We start from the raw sequence: 24,004 nt of genomic DNA, 5'->3' as shown, positions 1-24,004 counted from the left end.
ACACCTGTTTTGCTTTTGGGTTAAAAAAAAGCATTACAAATCTTCTAAACAATAAAATTCCTTCTAAAAAATGTTCTGTTTTATGAAAAAACCATGGTCACTTGTTTAAAACCCAAATACCTAGCCTAGGGAGTAGGATTTCTGTGAGACAGGCCTGCGCATCTGCATTATAATTCTCCAGGTATCACTGAGGCTCACTAAACTTTGAAACTATAGGTTTAATGGTTCTGCCATCAATCTTTATAATGGGGAAAATTGTCTCAAAGGTGCAAATCTGATACTTGATCACTGTGACTTTGTGAAATTATGAAAAGTTATTTTATATAGAGGGAAATTAGGATTAATAAGCAGTTAATTCAAATGATAGCAAAATAATATTGAAGTACTTAATTAATCATAATTTTGCTCATTACTCTTTAATTATTAGAGTTCAATGCACAGCACTGGGAAAATTTTCTTTTAGTGCCTATATAATCCCAATGACCAGGATTTACCAAAATTTCTTCAAAATTTGTGTGGGTTGTGTTAGGTTCTTGTAGGTTTAATTTTCTAAAATATAGAATGTCTAGATCTACTTTCCCTGTTTTGCTTGTCCCTGCTCTAATGTACAGCATAGTGATTATGTTAATAATACTTTTTTATTTGCTTAGAAGTTGCTAGGAGAGTAGATCTTAAATGTTCTCACCACAAAGAAGAAATGTTAATTCTGTGTTGTAATGATTTAGGTATTAGCTAATGCTGTGGTGGTGATCATTTTTCAAATATATCAGTGTGGCAAATTGACATGTATACACCAGGGGTGGGGAACCTATGTACTGCCAAGGGCCATTTGGATATTTATAACATCATTCTCAGACCATACAAAATTATCAACTTAAAAATTAGCTTGCTATATTTGGCCAAACATTTAACTCATTGTACTCCATAAGCGTCTATAGTCCAACTTTAAAATCATATTTCGTGAGAATTTTCAGCTGAAAATATTTCAGAACACCACAATTGTAATATATTTATTTTTATAATATTCATTGCAAATTGATTTTTTTGAAGTATAAAAGTTTATCATTTTACAGCAGTTGAAATACTGACATCAATATTAAAATAAAAGCAAGTTTTACATAACAATCAAAATACATAAGACTGAAGGAAGCGACCCTGTATGAAAAACTGGGCAATTCAGCAAGTGGAGAACTGTGTACCAGTGGCGGAAATGGAAAATGGTGCCCGCCCACCTCCCCTCCGTGACTAGTCATTGTATAGAGCAACGCTAGATCTGCAAATGTTGTAAACAAGTTCTTGCCAAACCAATCCCTTCCTTTTGATGTTGCCGCAGGTCGCTGCTTATGAGGGTGCAAACTTCTTGGCTTGTGCTCGAACCCTTTTCTCATATTCCACTCTGTTTTGGCAGTAAATTGTGTAGGCCTCTGCTTCAGCTGGATCTTGAATATTTGGTTCATTTAGAAGTCCCTGTATTCCTAATAAGATCTGCTTAATTGTGATGGCTGGCCTCCAGTCCTTGTCTTCCTCGAGGATGGACAAGCACACAGTGCCCGAAGGGTACACGTTCAGGTGAAATAATGGTGGTTCAAATTTGCATTTCGGAGGTGAGGATGGATAGTCATCTTTGAAGAGCATGCGTAGTTTAAACAAGCCTCCTTCCCAAGGGATCCCTTTTTCCCCTGGAATGGCACACTCCCAGTTCATGAGGTTCATCGTGCTGTCGGGGTTTTTTGTTGGGACAGCTACAAAACCAAATGGGTGGTCTTTTCTCCAAGCTTTTCTCTCCTGGGCGAGTCTGCTGAGGGCGATCCCCACATATTCAAAGTCCTAGGGAGGCCGCAGCCCGGCAACAGAGGCGGCTCGGCACTTCCTTTGTCTCGGGACTCTGATTTTTTAAATTAAATTCAAAGTATTGTGGTGTGTGGGATGGTTTCCATTTTGGACGCGTGGCAGTTAATGGTTAATCAACTCAACCCTAATGCCTTGGCAGGGCCACACTAAATGACTTTGCAGGCCTTGTATGGCCTATCGGCCAGATGTTTCCCACCCCTGTTGTACACCTTAAACTTACACAATGCCATATGTCCATTATATTTTAATAAAGTTTGGGCAGGGGGTGGAGGGTAGACTTTGTATAGAGTTTTAAAATCTTATCTGGTAAACAATGACAGTTCTCTAGAAAACAGCACATCTCAAAACAAGTGGTCCAGAATAAATAGTACCAAAAGCTGCTTTATAATAAATTGCATCTTTGAAAAATGTTCAGCTTAAATTTTTCTTTGTCTCATATCTTGAATGAAACACATAAATAATAAAGCATTGTTGTCATGCAAAGAAAAAAGAAAAAAAAGGTGTAGGGTAGGTAACTGTTTCTTTTTCATTAATATTTTCTGAATAATTGTGGAGAAGAATTTTTTTTTTCTTTTAATTAAATCTTTATTGTTCAGATTATTACATTTGTTCCTCTTCCCCCCCCCCCCATAACTCCCCTCCTCCCAGTTCCCACCCCACCCTCCGCCCTCACTCCCCACCCACTGTCCTCATCCATAGGTGCACGATTTTTGTCCAGTCTCTTCCCGCATCTCCCACACCCCTTTCCCCCCCAAGAATAGTCAGTCCATTCCCTTTCTATGTCCCTGATTCTATTATAATCAACAGTTCATTCTGTTCATCAGATTATTTATTCACTTGATTCTTAGATTCACTTGTTGATAGATGCATATTTGTTGTTCATAATTTGTATCTTTACCTTTTTCTTCCTCTTCCTCTTCTTAAAGGATACCTTTCAGCATTTCATATAATACTGGTTTGGTGGTGATGAACTCCTTTAGCTTTTCCTTATCTGTAAAGCACTTTATCTGACCTTCAATTCTGAATGATAGCTTTGCTGGATAAAGTAATCTTGGTTGTAGTTTCTTGGTATTCATCACTTTGAATATTTCTTGCCACTCCCTTCTGGCCTGCAAAGTTTCTGTTGAGAAATCAGCTGACAGTCGTATGGGTATTCCCTTGTAGGTAACTGAGTTTCTTTCTCTTGCTGTTTTTAAGATTCTCTCTTTGTCTTTTGCTCTTGGCATTTTAATTATGATGTGTCTTGATGTGGTCCTCTTTGGATTCCTTTTGTTTGGGGTTCTCCGAGCTTCTTGGACCTGTAAGTCCATTTCTTTCACCAGGTGGGGGAAGTTTTCTGTCATTATTTCTTCAAATAGGTTTTCAATATCTTGCTCTCTCTCATCTTCTGGCACCCCTATAATTCTGATGTTGGTACGCTTGAAGCTGTCCCAGAGGTGTGGAGAAGAATTTTAAATGATACATTTATTTATTCACACAGGACAGAAATCATGTAGAAAGTAGCAGATTTTTTTTCATTTTTGTTTTGTAGGAAAAGAAGCAAGTTCTATACCTTTTGATCTTTCTGTAAGTCAGAATGAGTCAACTAATATAGTAACTACATTTTCATTCAGTCATGTGTGCTATACACTGTATCAGGCTATGGTCATGCCATTGTTTCAGCATTGCAAGATAGATGTTAGTGTCCCCATTTTATTATTATTATTTTATTTTTATTTTTACTTATTTATTTAATTTTAAAAATTTTGTTTTATTGCTTAAAGTATTACAAAGAGTATTACATATGTCTCCTTTTTTTTCCCTTGACCTTTCCGCAGTCTCCCCCCCCCCCCCCCAGTGTCTTGTGTCCATTGGTTATGCTTATATGCATGCATACAAGTCCTTCGGTTGATCTCTTACCTCCCCGCGCCCCCCAACACTCCCTGGCATTCCCGGTGTAGTTTGACAGTCTGTTCGATGCTGCTCTGCCTCTTTATCTATTTTTGTTCATCAGTTTATAATGGTCTTTATTATCAATAAATGAGTGAGATCATGTGGTATTTTTCTTTCATTGACTGGCTTATTTCACTTAGGATAATGCTTTCCCGTTCCATCCATGCTGTTGCAAATGGTAAGAATTCCTTCTTTTTTACAGCAGCATAGTATTCCATTGGGTAGACGTACCACAGTTTTCTAATCCATTCATCTGCTGATGGGCACTTAGGCTGTTTCCAAATCTTAGCTAGGGTAAATTATGCTGCTATGAACATAGGGATGCATATATCCTTTCTGATTGGTGTTTCTGGTTTTTTGGGATATATTCCTAGAAGTGGGATCACTGGTTCAAATGGGAGTTCCATTTTTAACTTTTTGAGGAAACTCCATACTGTCTTCCATAGTGGCTGCACCAGTCTGCATTCCCACCAGCAGTGCACGAGTGTTCCTTTTTCTCCACATCCTCTCCAGCCCTTGTCATTTGTTGAATTGCTGATGATAGCCATTCTGACAGGTGTGAGATGATACCTCATTGTTGTTTTGATTTGCATCTCTCGGATGATTAGTGACTTTGAGCATGTTTTCGTATGTCTCTTGTCTTTCTGAATGTCCTTTTTTGAAAAGTGTCTATTTAGGTCCATTGCCCATTTTTTGATTGGATTGTTTATCTTCCTTTTGTTAAGTTGTATGAGTTCCTATGAATGTTGGAGATTAAACCCTTATTGGTGATAACATTGGCAAATATGTTCTCCCATGCATTGGGCTTTCTTGTTGTTTTGTTGATGGTTTCTTTTGCGGTGCAGAAGCTTTTTATTTCGATGTAGTCCCATTTGTTTATTTTCTCTTTAGTTTCCCATGTTCTAGGACAGTGGTTCTCAACCTTCCTAATGCCACGACCCTTTAATACAGTTCCTCATGTTGTGGTGACCCCAATCAAAATTATTTTTGTTCCTACTTCATAAATGTAATTTTGCTACTGTTATGAATCATAATGTAAATATCTGATATGCAGGATTTATTTTCATTGTTACAAATTGAACATAATTAAAGCATAGTGATTAATCACAAAAACAATATGTAACTATATATGTGTTTTCTGATGGTCTTAGCTACCCCTGCGAAAGGGTCGTTCGGCCCCCAAAAGGGTCGCGACCCACAGGTTGAGAACCACTGCCCTAGGAGCTGTATCGGTGAAGAAATTGTTTCGGCATATGTCTAAGATTATGTTGCCTTTGGATTCCTCTAGTATTTTTATGGTTTCCCGTCTTACATTTAAGTCCTTTATCCATTTTGCGTTTATTTTTGTGTATGGTGTAAGTTGGTGGTCTAGTTTCATTTTTTTGCATGTATCTGTCCAATTTTCCCAACACCATTTATTGAAGAGACTGTCTTGACTCCATTGTATGTTCTCGCCTCCTTTGTCAAATATTAATTCAGCATAGTGGTTCGGGTCGATTTCTGGGTTCTCTGTTCTATTCCATTGATCTAGATGCCTGTTCTTGTGCCAGTACCAGGCAGGTTTGAGAACAGTGGCTTTGTAATACAGCTTGATATCTGGTATTGAGATCACACCTACTTTGTTCTTCTTTCTCAGGATCGCTCCAGCTATTTGGGGTCTTTTTTTATTCAAGATGAATTTTTGGAGAGTTCATTCTAGGTCTGTGAAATATGCCGTTGGTATTTTAATGGGGATTGCTTTGGGTATTATGGACATTTTAATGATGCTGATTCTACCAATCCATGAACATGGTATGTTCTTCCATCTGTTTATGTCTTTCTCTATCTCTTTTTTCAAAGTCTTGTAGTTTTCTGAGTAGAGGTCTTTTACCTCTTCAGATAAGTTTATTCCTAGGTATCTTAATTTTTTTTGGGTGATGGTATTGTTTTTATTTTTAAAAGTGTTTTTAGGGTTTAGCAGATGATTGGAATTTTTCTTTTTAAAATACATTTTTTATTGATTTCAGTGAGGAAGGGACAGGGGGAGAGAGAAAGAAGCATCAATGATGAGAGAGAATTATTGATGGGCTGCCTCCTACATGCCCCACACTGGGGATCAAGCCCACAACCTTGGCATGTGCTCTGACTGGGAATTGAACTGTGACCTCCTGGTTCACAGGTTGACACTCAGTCACTGAGCCATGCCGGCCAGGTATAGTGTCCCCATTTTAAAATAAAGGGAGAACCAAATATGTTTTCCAAACCTATAGATCTTTTTTACTTCTTTGGGCTTCTGCCTGGACCCAAATAACAGACATTTTAACTGTTGGTTAGGGTTGCAGAAAGAAGCTATTTTGGCTAGTAAAACATGTGAATTTTAATTTTGCCACATTACTTTGTCTTCTTATATCATTGTTTATTAGTGTCATATATAATTTTATCACAGTTCACATTTATTGATGTCCGTTGCTCGTATATCATATTCAATTTACAACATTTACTTGAGCACAACTTAAACAGATCTTATGGATTCACTCATTTCTTCATTCATTCCATCTTTTGATAGTATTTCAACAAATGCTTTTCATTTTTTTTTTTAAATATTTTTTATTGATTAAGATATTACATATGTGTACCCTCTACCCCCCCTCTCCCCGCTCACCCCCTCACCCCCCCGTTGTCCGTGTCCATTGGTTAGGCCTATATGCTTGCATATAAGTCCTTTGGTTGATCTTTCCCCCTTGCCCCCACCCTCCCCTACCTTCCCTCCAAGGCCCGACAGTCCAATCAAAGCCTCTCCGTCTCTGGATCAGTCCTTGTTCATCAGTTTATGTTGTTCATTATATTCCACAAATAAGTGAGATCTTGTGGTATTTATCCGCTCTCCAGTTCCATCCATGCTGTGGCAAATGGTAAGAGTTCCTTTTTCTTCTTCCTCTTCTTAAAGAATACCTTTCAGCATTTCATATAATGCTGGTTTGGTGGTGATGAACTCCTTTAGCTTTTTCTTATCCGTGAAGCTCTTTATCTGACCTTCCATTCTGAATGATAGCTTTGCTGGATAAAGTAATCTTGGTTGCAGGTTCTTGCTATTCATCTCTTTGAATATTTCTTGCCACTCTCTTCTGGCCTGCATGGTTTCTGTTGAGAAATCAGCTGACAGTCGGATGGGTACTCCCTTGTAGGTAACTGACTGTCTTTCTCTTGCTGCTTTTAAGATTCTCTCTTTATCTTTTGCTCTTGGCATTTTAATTATGATGTGTCTTGGTGTGGTCCTCTTTGGATTCCTTTTGTTTGGGGTTCTCTGCGCTTCCTGGACTTGTAAGTCCATTTCTTTCACCAGGTGGGGGAAGTTTTCTGTCATTATTTCTTCAAAAAGGTTTTCAATATCTTGCCCTCTCTCTCCTTCTGGTACCCCTATAATTCTGATGTTGGTACGCTTGAAGTTGTCCCAGAGGTTCCTTACACTATCTTCATATTTTTTGAATCTCTTTTCTTTTTTCTTTTTCGGTTGGGTATTTTTTGTTTCTTTGCATTTCAAATCTTTGACTTGATTCTTGGGATCCTCTTGTCTGCTGTTGGAGCTCTGTAAAGTATTCTTTATTTCAGTCAGTGTATGCATAATTTCTAATTGGTCCTTTTTCATGACCTCCATGGTCTCACCATACTCCTTGAGGGATTCATTAAATTTATCGGCGGTTTCCATAAAATTCTTGACAAACCTTATAAACGTGGCCTTGAACTCTATATCCAGTCGTCTGGCCTCCTCCGTTTCTGCCAATTGTGACCTGTTTCTTTGTCTCCGCATTTTGGCTGCTTCCCTGTGTTGATAGAGTGGCCTGCGCGCCAGGTGTCCTGAAGGGCCCAGTGGCTCAGCCTCCCCAGTTACCTGGGGTGGACACTCTTGGTGCACTCTTGGTGCACTCTTGGTGCCTCGCTTGTTGTAGGATCACTGGGAGGAATTGACCTCCAGGCCAATTGGCTGTGGGAAGCAGCTGTGTCTGAAGTGGGAGAATGGACCCCCTCTGACCACTGGGTACAGTGGCTCCTGGATCTAAGGAGGTGCTAATTCAGCCCCTGCCTGAGGCCACACAGCAGGAACTACGAAGAGGCTCAGCTGTGAAGCAATGCAAGCCGCTGCGGGGCCTTGGGCCTTCTCTTGGAAGTTCCGGGTCTGGCTGGCCCGGCTGCAGTTAGGTAATTATCAGGTTGCAAAGTTCTGGGGCATTCACATGCAAAAGCCTCTGCAGCAGCCCGGGTGGGGCGGGGTCTCAGGGAGTCAAAGGGCGGAGAAAGAAGCAATGGCTGATTCTCCGCGCCCGGAGTCGGGCGTCTCAGTGTCCCGGCAATGGCTGCAAGCACCTCCGAGGGAAATCTGCCCCCAAGTTCGCCCGCTGCCGCCTGAGAGAGCAGCCTCTCCCCGTATGAGACCTGGGTCCCCAGAGACTTCCCGGAACCGGAGATCAGAGCAGTCGGGAGCTTGTGATTCAAAAAGACAGCCGCGTCCTCAGGTGCCACCCCCTTTCCGCGCGCGCGAGCCGCCGCGTACCTCTGCACTCAGCCTCCGCAGCTCCTCTGGCTCTCAGCGTGCTTTTCTTTTCTTCTAGTTGTAGAAATTACACTCAGCCAGCCTTCCTGTTGTTTTGGACGATGTTTGCTCCGTCCTTTGGGCTAATTTTCAATTGTTGTGTGGGGCGACTATTTCCCGGTGTTTATCTATGCCGCCATCTTAGTTTCTCCTCCTTTTCATTTTTAATGTAATTGAGAAACAGCTGGAAGTGCGGAGGATGTTTGTGGGTGGAAGAACTTCTCTCATATCCTAGAGCTTTCCTTGCAATGAGGATACAAAGTAAGTCTGGGATGGGATATAGAATAGATGGGTGGGTGGAAATTGGTACCTGCAGCCTGTTGAAAAGTACATCTCTGAGGAGAAGACAAATGGTGTGGAGTTGGTTAATTGGATAATGAGGAACCAGATCTGGGAACATCTGGGGCCAGAGGACTCTAGGCAGAGGGAGCAACTGGTAGAACAATCTGAAGTAGAGAAAAGGATGAGGTGTGTTATTGGATCCAAAGGGAATTAGTGTTGCTGATATGCAGTGAGCAATTGGGAGAGGGGAAAGAGGTGCGTTTGCAGAGGAAGGAGGTAAGGGGGAGTTATTAAAGATTACATTAAGCAATTTTGAGATTTGATACTAAATGCAACAAAAAGCCACTGAACTGTCAAACTATGGAGTGACATAGTTTTAGAAGATTGCTTTGTGAAAAATATATTGTAAATGGGTAGGAGAGGGGAGAAAGACCATTGAGAAGGCTGTCATCCTGTGAAGAGATGGTGGTGTCTGAGCCTAGTATAGACTTGGGGATCTATGAATTGAGTTGAGATATGTTTTGGAGTTAGATTTTCCAGAATTTCAGGCTGTGAAGAATGAGGGCAAAGCAGATAAAAAGGTGACTTTTTAATTGGAGGAAGTTTTAACTGGAGGAGATCGGGTGGAGCATATGAACGTTCCATATATTGTTGAAGGGAATAGGGAGATTCTGTTTACTGTGGGAGGTTCGTTTAAGTAGAAGATTTAAGAAGTGGGATAAGGGTACAGGGCTGGGGATAGTCAGTCTTCATCCTATTGAGATATTTAAACTGATTTTGAAATGCCTTTGGGACATCTAAGAAGAGATGTCAAGTAGGTCATTAGATATATAGGTCTGAAGCTAGCTTAAGGAAAAGTTTAGAGTTGCAGATATGAATTTGTAAATCACACTACAGGGATGGGCAAAAATAGGTGGTTAATAATCCTATCTAATAAAAGAGAAACGTGGTAATTGGCGAACAACCGCTACCCTTCCCATTGGCTAATCAGTGAGATATGCAAATTAACTGCCAGCCAAGATGGCGGCCGGCAGTCAGGCAGCTTGAAACTAACATGAGGCTTGCTTGCTTCAGTGACGGAGGACTCCAACGTTCCCCGCCTGCCTTGCTGGCCTCTGAGCTTGCAGTTTAAGAAACATTGTAACAAATATAGAAGCTAAACAAACCCCCAGAAACCTGCTTTCAGCGAGCCCGGGATCTCAGAGCTAGAGTTATACATTGTTTCGATTATAGAACCGAAACAAACCAGATACCTGCTGCTTTCAGGAGCGGAGGCCTAAGAGCTGGAGCCTCAGAGCTAAAGCTGGCCCAGAATAAAAAAGAAAAAGAAAAAAAGGAGCAGTTGGGAGCTTCAGTCGGCCTGAAAACAGCCCTCAGCCCCTCACCCGGACTGGCCAGGCACCCCAATGGGGACCCCCACCCTGAAGGGTGTGTGACCAGCTGCAAACAGCCATCATCCCCTCACCCAGGCTGGCCGGGGACCCCCACCCTGATCCAGGACACCTTTCAGGGAAAACCAGCCAGCCCCACCCATACACTAGGCCTCTATCCTATATAGTAAAAGGGTAATATGCCTCCCAGCACCGGGATCAGCGGAGCCACGAGGCCTCCCGGCACCTGGATCAGCGTGACAGGGGGCAGCGCCCAAACCCGCTGATTGCCCTGCGGCTCTGTGTGTGACAGGGGGCAGGGCCACAACCTCCCTATCCACCCTGCTCTGTTCATGACAGGGGAAGGCGCTCCAACCCCCTGATCAGCCCTGCTCTGTGCCTGATAGGGCGGAACTCCCCAACCCCCTGATCACCCTGCGGCTCTGTGTGTTACAGGGTGCGGCGCCTCAACCCCCTGATTGGCCCTGCTCTGTGTGTGACGGTGCGGCGCCACCCCCCCCCCCACCCCCCCCACAGGCCCTGCTCTGTGTGTGACGGGGTAGAGCCATAACCTCCCCATCGGCCCTGTCCTGAGTATGACAGTGGCGGCGTCCCAACCCCCTGATCGGCCCTGCTCTGTGGGTGATAGAGGGCGGCGCCCCGACCCCCTGATCCGCCCTGCCCTGAGTATGACAGGGGGCGGTGCCCCAACTCCCCTATCGGCCCTACTCTGTGAGTGACAGGGGGGAGCTCCTCAAACCCCTGATGGGCCATGCTCTGTGCGTGACGGGGGGAGCTCCCCAACCCCCTGATGGGCCCTGCTCTGTGCGTGACAGGGGGGAGCTCCCCAACCCCCTGATGGGCCCTGCTCTGTGCGTGACGGGGTGGCGCCGCAACCTCCCCATCGACCCTGCCTTGAGTGTGACAGGGGGCGGTGCCCCAACCCCCCAATCGGCCCTACCCTTAGCGTGACTGAGGGTGGCATTGCAACCTCCCAATCCGCCCTGCTCTGTGCATCACAGCGGGCGGCGCCCCAACTCTCCAGTCGGCCCTGCTCTGAGCCCCACCAGGAGCTGCACCTAGGGATTGGGCCTGCCCTCTGCCACCCGGGAGCAGGCCTAAGCCAGCAGGTCGTTATCTCCCGAGGGGTCCCAGACTGCGAGAGGGCACAGGCCCGGCCGAGGGAACCCCCCTCCCCCTCTAGTAATAAATAATACAATATTGAATAAATAAATAATACAAAAATAAGCTGTGTTTTGTGTACTCACAACTGTAAACTTTTGCCCACCCCTGTATGTAGAATGTATGGTAAACGCATGCAACAAATAGTGTTTCCACATTGTAAAAGTTTGCAATAAGTCTAACTTAATAATGTTTTCTCTTTTTCTTTTCTTTTTTTTTTGGCTGGGTACAGTGAACTTTATTGGTGGTGCACAAGGTAGGGCTCCCTAAGCCCCTCCCCTTCTTCAGGGGCTCTGGGATGGAAATTGTGGCCAGGAGATCCTCAGTGTGTTGGGAGATCGATCTGGGGCAAGGACTCCCCAGCAGCTGTGGCCCTCTCTTCCTCTTGCTGGGGCTGGTGGTCCAGGGGGCTCTGACTCCTTGGAGGCCATGTGGACCATGAGGTCCGCCACCCTGTTGCTATAGCCAAATTCATTGTCATACCAGGAAACAAGCTTGACAAAGTGGTCACGGAGGGCAATGCTAGCCCCAACATCAAAGGTGGAGGAGGGGGTGTCACTATTAAAATCACAGGAGACAACCTGGTCTTCTGTATAGCCTAGGACAGTGATGGCGAACCTTTTGAGCTCGGTGTGTCAGCATTTTGAAAAACCTAACTTAACTCTGGTGCCATGTCACATATAGAAATTTTTTGATATTTGCAACCATAGTAAAACAAAGATTTATATTTTTGATATTTATTTTATATATTTAAATGCCATTTAACAAAGAAAAATCAACCAAAAAAATGAGTTCGAGTGTCACCTCTGACACGCGTGTCATAGGTTCACCATCACTGGCCTAGGATGCCCTTGAGGGGTCCCTCTGATGCCTGCTTCACTACCTTCTTGATGCCATTGTATTTGGCAGCTTTCTACAGGTGGCAGGTCAGATCCACAACTGACACATTGGGGGTGGGTCATGGAAGGCCTTGTCAGTGAGTGAGCTTCCTGTTCAGCTCAGGGATGACCTTGCCCACAGCCTTGACAGTGCCAGTAGAAGCAGGGATGATGTTCTGGGCAGCCCCTCAGCCATCACGCCACAGCTTCCCAGAGGGGCCATCTACAGTCTTCTGGGTGGCAGTGATGGCATGGACTGTGGTCATAAGTCCCTCCATGATGCCAAAGTTGTCATGGATGGCCTTGGTCAGGGGGGCCAAGCAGTTGGTGGTGCAGAAGGCATTGCTTACAATCTTGACGGAGTTGTCATACTTGGCATGTTTTACACCCATCACAAACATGGGGGCATCCACAGAAGGGGCAGAGATGATAACCCTCTTGGCTCCACCCTTCAAGTGTGCCCCACCTCTCTTGGGGGTAGTTGGCGGGATCTCGCTCCTGGAAGATGGAGATGGACTTTCCATTGATGACAAGCTTCCTGTTCTCATCCTTGATTGTGCCCTTGAACTTACCATAAGTAGAATCATACTGGAACAGGTAGACAATGTAGTTGAGGTCAGTGAAGGGGTCATTGATGGCGACAATATCCACTTTGCCAGAGTTAAAAGCAGCCCTGGTGACCAGGCGCCCAGTGCAGCCAAATCCCTTCACTCTGACGTTCACCATCGTGTCTCAGTGTTATGGTTGGCACTGTGCAGGAGACAAGGCTGTCTGATGAACAGGAGGAAAAAGAGAGCTTAACCTAATAATCTTTATTACTTCCTCTGATGGTGTACACCCTTACCTTAATACTTGCCTTGTCTGTGATGGAAAATACTATTACATTTTAATTAGGAAATTAGTATAAAATGTAGAAAAGGAACGCCTGAAGTTCTCCTGCATCAAAACATTTGAATTAGAGTAAAATAAAATTTAGATTGAGCAAAACAACGGAATTTAAGAGACTAAAAAGTGACAGTGCTGGGAGATTAATCCTCAAATATGAGGCACTGGTAGTATTATTTATAAAATATGTACAGATAATCACACTAAGAAAACCCCTAGAAATTTTATGATTGTTATAACTGTTTGATGTTAGATGGCAAGCACTTGAATGCCAACCAGAATGCATCTATACTAATAAAAGGGTAATATGCTAATTAGACCAGATGTCCTTCTAGACACGGTGGCAGGGGCCAAGGTAGAGGTAATTAGGGGTGATCAGGCAGGCAGGAAGAGTGGTTAGTGGTGATCAGGCCGGCAGGTGAGAGCAGTTAAGGGCAGTCAGATTGGCAGGGGAGAGCAATTAGGGGCAATCAGGCCAGCAGGAGAGAGTGGTTAGGGGCATTAGGCAGGCAGGCAGAGTGGTTGGGGCAATCAGGCAGGCAGGCAGAGTGGTTAGGGGCGATCAGGCAGGCAAGCAGGTGAGCAGTTAGGAGCCAGCGGTCCTGGATTGCGAGAGGGATGTTTAAACTGGCAGTCGGACGTCTCCTGTGGGGCCCTGGATTAGAGAAGGCACAGGCCAGGCCGGGGGACCCCTCCCCACCCCAGTGCACAAATTTTGTTCACCAGGCCTCTGGTTCAGTGATAGTGAACCTTTTGAGCTCAGCTTGTCAGCATTTTGAAAAACCTAACTTAACTCTGGTGCTGTGTCACATATAGAAATTTTTTGATATTTGCAACCATAGTAAAACAAAGACTTATATTTTTGATATTTATTTTATATATTTAAATGCCATCTAACAAAGAAAAATCAACCAAAAAATGAGTTCGCGTGTTATAGGTTCGCCATCACTGCTCTAGTTCAATATAATAAAGGCACATAGTATAACATCAGAAATCCACGTGGAATAGGGAATTATAGAATCTGTACCCTGTATTTCAGAATTCTGATATTCCTTGCATTGGAATGTCTAATATATTGCTTGACTTATTTTCTTACAAAAATTGATAAACAATACCTCTTCTTAGGGGATAGTCACGTGATGACTGCTGTAAGGCATTTTGTTATTAGCAGTAATGTGTAGAGTCAGCAGAGATTTCTCAGTTCTAGGAACTTCAGAATGAAACGAACCTGCAGTTACATTTTTGTAACAGCATCATTTTCATTAATTTAGCCCACACATTCTTATTGAGCATCTCTTCCATTACAGGCAGAACTGGAAATATTGAAGTGAGGAGAAATTGCTTACCTTTAGGGAGCCCTTATAAAATAGGAAGGTGAAAATGCTAATAAAATATTTTCTCAGGCACAGAAATTTTGTTCCATGTACTATAACTTAGTTGTCTTTTACCCTTTTAAAATTAGTATAAATGAAAGTAATTCCAAGTATTTTTAAATCAAGAAATTCTCCATGTGTAGGTGGGAATATTCAAGTTGGGTAAATGAGGAGGTATGTTCAGGTTAGCCTCCATACCAGAAATGCTTCCTCATTCTTGTTCCAGTTCTGAATTTTCCTCTCTCCTAGAAAGGCAGTGTGAAGATGATTGACCTTTAGTCACCACAGTAGCTCACTGCTCCTTGAACTGTCTTGGTGAAGGACTAGAGTTGTTTTCTATTTCTAGTCTGTGGCAGACAAATAATGTTGTAAAACACATTGTAAATTAATTACAAGGAAAAATTGACTTGTGGTTTGCTTACTTTTATTTCATATATAATTAGAGTGCACAGACAAAATTATTCTGTCAAATTGATATAAGCATTTCCAAAAGCATACTCTATTTTTGTACTTCACTGGAGATTGGATAACATTTTTAACAGTAGTAAAATATATAACAACACTTTGTTGCCTTTAAACTTCCATGCTTGTATTATTTATCAGTAGATATTCTGGTATACACTAATGTTTGATTATGTAGTTTCTTCAGTTTTGTAGTTTCTTTAATGATTGCTGTATGTGTTTTTTAAAATAATAATGGTATGGCTCTTACTATCAAGTAGTAAACTTTTAAGATTATTAGCTAAATTAAAAAACATTTTCTTGAATATACTACCTTTCAGTCCGTGGGTTATGCTTATGTGTGTCCCAAAGCTTTGAGTTTTGTGGGCTCTAGTTTAATAGTACCTGAGTATTAATTGTGTTGTAAATATTCATAGTATTCAATGCTCACTAGAAGCCTAGTTCTCCCTTTTCTCACGTATCTTATTTTCATGTTCTCTCCTCATACACAGCCTCAGTTTAGTTAGATCTGAAATGAAGTGAAGGGAAGGTGCTTTTATTGCCTTTTGAGAGGGCACACAAACACCCTTCTTCTCTTTTCTGGGACAGAGAGGTGTTTCAGATTCCTATTTCATTTTCTTGTAAATATTTTGTCCTATATTTATCTGAGTAAAAGATGTATATTTAAGCATTTTATCACTCCATTTCTCATTCACTGGAAGCAGAGAATGTTTAAGGAGTCTAAAGAATGGTCTTGCTAAGAGGAATCCTGTTTTTGGAGTAAGAGTTATGTTATGATCCTATCCTGTAACCTCTGTCTATTTTGGCAAAGAATGAGTTGATACCTTTGAACCTGATGTGTTTACTTTCACCCTGCTGACAGAAGGTGTGTTGCTACACCCTGTTTTACTCCAGAGTAACTATCTCTGCCCTATTTAATTGGTAAAGATTGCTTTCATTTAGTGCAGTGGAGCCCGTCCCTGGTCTCCTAGTAAGCCTGGATCAGTGCTGCGATATGCAACGTCCTGAGTTCATGGAGTGGTACTTACCGTGGGTTGGGCTCTGTCCTTATTTCCCACTGATTTTGACTTTGTTACTTTCTTCAGGACTTCACCTAATGCAGGTCAAATATCAGGATTTGGGGGCTTTTTATTTGGGGATCATTTTATTCTGTAGTTAGTTTTAGAATCAACTTCCCATGGATTTTGCCTTCCTCATAGGTTGAGGGGGCAGACAGAGTAAAGAGGAAACTACAAGAGGTATTACTTTTTTCAGGTTCCTCTCTAAAGGACTTATTTATTGAAGGCTCTGAGATTTGCAAGGTCATTGAACCTCAAAAGGGCCACTTCAGAAATCAGCCAAAAGCAAATTGGCGTAACAATTTCTCCCCTTTAAATTTCGTTTGGAGTTAAAGAAAGTGTTATCTTTTTTGTATTTATTCCTTAATATTCTTTTGGAAAAGTTTATTGATTAATTTGAACATTTTTTATAGTTCAAAACCATATTGACATTCTCTGTGCTGTCAGTCAATTTGTGGATGTTTATTTTTTTATTTTTATGTGTCTTTATTCACTTATTACCTGGGTTTAAATTACTGTGTGTCACAAAATAAACAGTTGTAATGTTATCAGAAGATTCTGATTAATATGAAATCTTCCAAAACACTATTTTTTAAAAAATATATTTTATTGATTTTTTACAGAGAGGAAGGGAGAGAGATAGTTAGAAACATCAATGACAGAGAAACATTGATCAGCTGCCTCCTGCACATCTCCCACTGGGGATGCGCCCGCAACCCAGGTACATGCCCTTGACCGGAATCGAGCCTGGGACCTTTCAGTCCACAGGCTGACGCTCTATCCACTGAGCCAAACTGGTTTCGGCCCAAAACACTATTTTTAATCAGTACCCTCATGTTACTCAAACATCTTACTGAAAGAACTAGTTTACTTTTATGTGTAAACAAAAGCCTATCTAATAACAGAGCAGTATGCAAATTAACCATCACTCCACGACAAAGATGGTGGAGCCCATAGCGGCCGGGGCAGGACACTGGCGGCATCATCCCGGCAACGTGTGCCCTCAGGCAGCACGCAGCAGGGCCCGCTTGGCTGTCACTGTGGCGACCTGTGAGCGGGCAAGCGTGCCCGCAGACAGCACCCAGCAGGGCATACTTGGCCATTGCCATGGCAACCCGGGAGTAGCCAAGTGCAGCCCGCAGGCAGCACCCAGCTGGGCCTGCTTGGCTGTCACTGCGGTGACCCATGAGCAGTCAAGCACGGCCCGGGAGCAGGCAAGCACGCCTGCAGACAGCACCCAGCAGGGCATGCTTACCAATCAACATGGTGTGGAGCAGGCAGGCCCCGCAGAGAGCAGAGAACCATGGGGAGCGGGCCCAAGCCATCAGTGGGACATCCCCTGAGGGCTCCCAGATTGGAGAGGGTGCAGGTTGGGCTGAGGGACACATCCCCCCCCCACCCCCCATGCATGAATTTCATGCACCGGGCCTTTACTATTAGAATAAAAGCTAATTTGTGTTTTTATAAATACATAGAATTATTGTTCCATGGGGCTGTTTGGATTTAAATTTATTTTGCCTAAAAAAATACATTGAGCCCTAACTGGTTTGACTCAGTGGATAGAGCGTCGGCCTGTGGACTGCAGGGTCCCAGGTTCGATTGTGGTCAAGGGCATGTACCTTGGTTGCAGGCACATCCCCAGTAGGGGCTGTGCAGGAGGCAGCTGATCAATGTTTCTCTCTCAATGTTTCTAACTCTCTATCCCTCTCCCTTCCTCTGTGAAAAATCAATAAAATATATTAAAAAAAATACATTGAGGCTACTAAATGGAAATTCTATATAATAAAGAGGTAATATGCAAATTGACCCTCACACCCTCGTGTCACAAGATGGCCACCCCCACATCGTCACAAGATGGCCAGCAGGGGAGGGCAGTTGGGGGCAACCATGCCTGCAGGGGAGGGCAGTTGGGGTGATCATGCTGGGAGGGGAGCAGTTAGGTGTCAATTAGGCCGGCAGGGGAGCGGTTAGGAGCCAGCAGTCCTGGATTGGGAAAGGGATGTCCCAGATTGGAGAGGGTGCAGGCTGGGCTGAGGGAACACCCCCACCACCCCCACCCCCCCTTGGGCCTCTAGTATAAATGATAAGATTCTGGTTGTATGCTTTCTTAACTTTTTGGGTCTATTATTTATGTGCTGAATTTGTAATTTTTGGCTGTTCAAATGTTATATAGCATGTCTTATAATAGTATTGTCTGTTAGAAATGAGAAGATTCCTTTTCTTAATAGAGCTATTCTTTTAGTTTCCTAACAGCAACAATAATAGGTATAAAGTAAAACGAAAATCACATAAGGTGTGATTTTTTTCTTTCTTTCTCCCTTTGTAATCTATTTTTGGACAAGTGTCATGGATTGTGTCGCCTCCTAGTGGTCTTTTGGTAGAATGGTTATTTTTGATCTTTATTAAGAACTAGAGGCGCAGTGCACAAATTCATGCATGGGTGGGGTCCGGCTGGCCTAGCCCTGATTGGGGTAGATCCGGGCTGGGCCTGTTGGGAGGAGGAGATGGCGGGAGGTTGGCTGGCCTGCCTGCCCCTAATCGGGGTGGGGTGGCCATTCTGGGGTCCGGCTGGGAAGAGGGAGGGGCTGCAGGAGGTTGGCTGGCCCTGTCCCCTATTGGGGTAGGGGGAGTGGTGGGGGTGGGGATGGTAGGGGGGAGGTGCTGCGGTAGGTTGCCTGCCAGCTCCACACACGATCCAGCCAGTTTGCTGGCCGCAGTGGGCGTCATAGTAACTGGTCATTCTGGTCTTTACAGCGTTCTGGTTGCTGGCTTTTTGTATATATACTAGAGACCCAGCACGTGAAATTCGTGTGTGGGTATGGTCCCTAGGCCTGGCCTGCAATCAGGGCCATCTTCCCCCAGCTACCCATAGCCGGCCCCACTCCCTGCCACCAGCCATCCCCGGTTCATCATTTGCCATCGGGTGATCGGTGCTTGACAGCCAGGGGAAGGGACTGAGAGGTCGGCTGTTCCCACCCGCTTGCTGGCCCTGGCCCCATAGCAGGTGGCTATCAGGCGATCAGAGCCTGCTGGCCAGGGAAAGGAACCAAGAGGTGGTCAGTGTGCCTCATAGTGACTGGTCCAGCGGTCATTTTGGTCGTTCTGCCGTTAGGGTCGATTTGCATATTATTTTATTATATAGGATAGAGGCCTGGTGCATGGGTGGGGGCCAGCTAGCCTGCCCTGAAGGGGGTCCCGGATTGGGGTGGGAGGAGCCTGTTGGGAGGTGGGGCCGCCAGGGCATTGGCAGTGGGGTTTGCAGGCTGGCCACGCCCCCATCGGGGTGGGGGTCTCCGCTGTGGGCAGGGCCTGCCTGGGCAAGGGGCTGAGGGCAGTTTGCAGGCCAGCCACACCCCTGATCAGGGTGGGTGTCCCCTCTTGGGGGCAGGGTGGCTTGGGCGAGGGGCCAGGGGCAGTTTGCAGGCCTGCCACGCACCCTGATCGGGGTGGGGGTCCCCATTGGGGGTGGGGCCAGCCTGGGTGAAGGGCCACAGCGGTTTGCAGGCCAGCCAAGCCCCCGGCTTTGTCAGGAAGGATGTCCGGTCTAATTAGCATATTATCCTTTTATTAGTATAGATAGATTAATCATGATATCCATATCATTACTGGGTGAAGAATTGTACTTACAACAGTGAAACACTTTAGAACTACTTCCTTATTATAATTTAAAAACAACTCAAATTGCTGGTATTTATCTGGCAATTTTATGAATGTTATATATTGTGGGATATCTCTCAGTGGTTTGTAGAATTGGATAATGAAAATTAATACATATCAGTTTTACACTTACAGGGGTGGGAAAAAGTATATTTACAGTTATGAGTATATGAAGCAGAGTTTATTTTTGTTATTATTTTTTTAATATATTTTATTGATTTTTTACAGAGAGGAAGGGAGAGAGATAGAGAGTTAGAAACATCGATGAGAGAGGAACATCGATCAGCTGCCTCCTGCACATCTCCTACTGGGGATGTGCCCGCAACCAACGTACATGCCCTTGACCGGAATCGAACCTGGGACCTTTCAGTCTGCAGGCTGACGCTCTATCCACTGAGCCAAACCGGTTTCGGCTATTTTTGTATTATTATTTTTAGTCCTCACCCGAGGATATTTTTTTCAATTGATTTTTAGAGAGAGAGGAAGGAAAGGAGGGAGGGGGAGAAAGGGAGAGAGAGAAAGGCAGACAGAGATGGACAGACTTTGATTGGTTGCCCCCAGCACATGCCCTGAGCAGAGCTCCAGAATGAACCTGCAAATGAGATACTTGCCCTTGACCAGGAATCAATCCTATGACCCTTTGGTGCGTGGGCTGAAGCCTCAAGTACTGAGCCACACTGGCAGGGCTCTTGTATTATTATTCATTAAGTAGAGGCCCATTGCACAAATTCATGCACCAGTGGAGTTCCTCAGCCTGGCCTGCGGGATTGGGCTGAAACCGGCTCTCTGACATCCCCCAAGGGGTCCCAGATTGTGAGAGGGTGCAGGCCAGGCTGAGGGACCTCACCAGTGGACAATCGGGGCCGGGGAGGGATGTGGAAGAGCTTCAGGGCATGTCCGGCTCATCTTGCTCAATCCCAATCAGCTGAACCCCAGCAGCAAGCTAACCTACGGGTTGGAGTGTCTGCCCCCTGGTGTTCAGTGCATGTCATAGCGAGTGGTTGAACGGCCCTAGCATATCATTAGCATATTACACTTTGAATGGTTGAATGGCTGACGGGACAACCGGACACTCAGCATATTAGGCTTTTATTATATAGGTTTATTATATCATTTTCCATATGAACAACTGTAAACCTAATTTTGCCCACCCCAGTATTTTTGTCCTCACATGTGTGCTAAATCCTGAGTACTTTTACTTTCATCTTCTTTTTCTGTTTTTATTATTATGGAGAACAAGTCATATCAGAAACAAGTGAAGTCTGAGAAGTTCCTAATCTCTAATATTTTCTCCAGCAGAAATCACATCCATAATAGATATTTGTGGCCAAGAAATCTCAACAATCCTGAATTATTTCAGTGTGGCAGGATTTATGTTCAGATCAATGTAATTTTAGTTAAAGACAGTAAAAACCTGTTTTTAAGAACTTATACCTTCTATATAGAATATACAAAGAGTAATACCAGCAATGAATGAGGTAATTAAGGGTGCTGATTCAGTTGGCAAAATCTTTTCTTCTGTTCCTTTGAAGAAGCATGAAGTTTTTAAAACTGCTTTAACTTGAGGAGGGGGGGCCTTATGTGTTGGCATTGAAATGAATGCCATGTTTTGCCATTAAGGATTTCATAGCATTGTTTATAGAAGTCAGGTTCTCTGCTCAAATCCAATTTGTTTGATTAAATTCTTCTGATAATTTTGAACTCCTTGCCCTAAACTACTTCTACTTGATTGTAGTTCCAGTGGTGGTAATGAACATGCTTCTAAGTTACTAAGTTCTGAGCTATCAGGTAAAATGATACTTTTTCTCACCCTAAAGATGAGATGTGGTCTTTTGGAGGATGCACAAAGACGTGGTGCAGGAGAAGAGCTCAAACCTCCTACATGCCTGGGTCATTTTGTACTGATGAAAAAGATACTTTTTTTTTTTTGTTTTTTTGTATTTTCCTCAAGCAAGATATATGTCCTCTTTGGAGCATTGTTTCTCTGCTACAAGCTAGTGTGTGACATTTAAGCAGTGATATAATTTCAGTTTTTGCATCACTTTGAGGAAAGGTTTCCATAGAAAATACAAGTTTCAAAATCATTGTTTTGTATATTCTTTGAGGGTTAGGAGGATGATAGTTAGAACAAGAGTATAGTGTTACTTCCAAGAGTTGTCAAGAGAGTTGATATAATATCTAAATGAAAAAAAATGCAGAGAAGCTGAAATGTTTAATATTGGACAGTTTGCTGGGCTAATGCAGGGGCTTTAATTTTAAGCATGTATGATCAAAAAATCTGCCTCAGCAAAAACAACATAGTTTTTGAAGTAAATGGCTGAAATTCATGTATCAGGATGTGTTAATGTTTCAGTGAGTGGATTTCAGTCATTTACTTTAATACCAACACTGTGATTACTTACCTATATATCTGTATCTAGATGCCGATTTCTCAATCTTGGTTATATAGAAAATGGTGCATGTAGAAGTCAGCAGAATGATACATTTCCACAGGGTAACTTAATGGTGGGAAACAAACTGACTCAGAATTACACCATTTTTAAAATTCAACAAAAAGAAACCTTAAAAGCTTTAAGTCAGAATCACAATTTACAGCTTATCTGTTTAAAAAAAGCCTTCCTTTGTAAGCAGAACACACTGAACTCAAAATAGCTACTGCAAATGCAGGTGCCCAGGTAGTGCCTCCACACAATGCTTAAGTGCAGTCCTCCATCAGAGATGACTTGGTGGAGACTAAATCTTAGAAATTCAGGAACCTGCTGAATTTGGTCCATTTAATACTTAACATACACAGCTCCACAGCTGTGTTTAAATAGGACTCATTCATAGCGACTACAGTATGTTTATCTTGGCTGTTCCCCAAAGGGCAGCAGGAATCTCAGCCCATCTAGGAAATGTTAAATGATAGGCTGTGTGAGATAACCAGGCCTCTTTAAAGCCATTGCTTGGAGCGACATATATTGCCAGGTTTGCATAGTGTTCTTTAGATTTCACATTATTACAAGGTGCTCTTGGTCTTATCAACGACTCCTCACAATATCACCAACATGAAAAGAGGAACATTCACAACAGCTCTTGGATTTGTTTTAAGATGAAATACATCAGTATTAAGAATTAAACAAAACATTCATGAAAGTTCTTAGCATTCCTTTTAAGAATTTCTTTTGAAGCTGACTTAACATTGTTGCATTTATAACAGTCACTCTGCAGCTCAACTTGGCTTTATATGTTTTTAATCTTGTTTTTTAAGATGATATAGCATTACATTAAGTTTCAATTCGTTTATAAAAGTCAAATGTAGTTCTCAGATCCAGGTGCATGCCACATGTCAACATTAGGATGAAGAAAGTATTTTTATTTATAAACAGACTACAGGCCCAATACACAAAATTCGTGCAAGAATAGGTCTTCCCCCGGCTGCCGGCACCGGCTTCCCTCTGGCTCCTGGGACCCGGGCTTTCCTCACAGCTTCGGCTTCGTCTGGAAGGATGTCTGGTCTAATTAGCATATTATGCTTTTATTATTACAGATTTTTCATGAGTATTTGAGATGTGATTTGCATGTTGGGTTTCTGTCTGGGGTTGGTTTCTCCACAAGCACAGAGAAGGATAATGAAACATCAGGGTCTCATTGCACCCTACTCTTTGACCCTGTTCTTTGAGGTTTTTCTTTAGGCCCCTGAAGCTGTGCTTAAATGCTCCCACCCTGACTGCTAGTTTCAAACACTTTGAAGCTAGGATTCCAAATAGGTTTATTGTTTCTTGACTAAATATTTTCAAAAGTTGACATGCCCTAGGATTTCTCTCAAATAGTTGTTAGCAACTACTAAAAAGTGAAACTGTGTTGTGCCTACTAGCATTCAAACCATTCTGGTACACTAATAGCTGCAAGAAAAGGAATTTTCAGAGCTTTTATTTTTCTTTCAGGTACAAACGTGCTTCTGTGGGCTTGAAGAGAAGTCTTTAAAGCTTCCATTTTTACTGCCCTGGTACTATTTATGTCTTAACAATACAAAATAACTTACATTTTATGGAATTGTATTGTTACAGAATTTACCAGGTGACTGAAAGATATGTTGGAGTACAGGAAAAACCCATTTATTTTCAGATGTTTCTCATGTACTAGTACAGGATTCAGGGCAGGCAATTACTCTCCAAATCCTGAGCAAGCCAATATGGAGGAAGCTTTCCCTTTATACCCTCTTGGTTTCTTTGTCTCCCAAATATGGGCTGGGACTTCTGGACCTTTTGCGGGCTTTGCAAAAAGCTCTATGTGCTCGATGGGGGCAGTGAAACCACATCTCAGGCCTGGCCTGGTACCAGCACTGATAACTCCTTCTGGGGGCTGTGTATTGTTCATGCCTTATGGCCTCTCTAAGATGGGGGTAGTACTTAGGTAAACAGGTCTTGCAGGACCAGATAATAAAAGAAGGGGCAGTGACTAGACTATAGGCTAACAAGAATGTACATTAGGGTACTAGCACAGATTCAGATTGCTAGCTCCTGGG

The 24,004-nt window shown here is 43.2% G+C and overlaps 2 protein-coding genes and 1 pseudogene across 9 annotated transcripts in view; 1 reads left to right on the top strand and 2 right to left on the bottom strand.

The window, feature by feature from the left end:
* PARD3 (par-3 family cell polarity regulator) overlaps positions 1-24,004 on the top strand; it is an 823,338-nt gene that overhangs the window by 148,128 nt on the left and 651,206 nt on the right. The window lies entirely within an intron of this gene.
* LOC308528142 (SUMO-conjugating enzyme UBC9-like) lies at positions 1,342-3,780 on the bottom strand (the record flags this gene model as incomplete). The annotated part of the gene is made up of 2 exons (XM_081103679.1): positions 1,342-1,827; positions 3,751-3,780. 2 exons carry the CDS (start codon positions 3,778-3,780, stop codon positions 1,342-1,344), a joined length of 516 nt encoding a protein of 171 aa, XP_080959805.1.
* The window catches only part of LOC308528133 (glyceraldehyde-3-phosphate dehydrogenase-like), a 47,137-nt pseudogene continuing 34,601 nt past the window's right edge, over positions 11,469-24,004 (bottom strand). Inside the window, exons 3-4 of the transcript in view lie at positions 12,025-12,793; positions 11,469-11,782 (exon numbers count right to left, since the gene is read on the bottom strand). The product of the transcript in view is annotated as a glyceraldehyde-3-phosphate dehydrogenase-like (transcript). The remainder of the gene's footprint in view (positions 11,783-12,024; positions 12,794-24,004) is intronic.

Source organism: Myotis nattereri (genome assembly GCF_964212035.1).
Source record: "Myotis nattereri genome assembly, chromosome: 1".
Taxonomy (NCBI): Eukaryota; Metazoa; Chordata; class Mammalia; order Chiroptera; family Vespertilionidae; genus Myotis; species Myotis nattereri.
The sequence above is the reverse complement of the archived record's forward strand: the minus strand, read 5'-3'. Positions and strand labels throughout refer to the sequence as shown.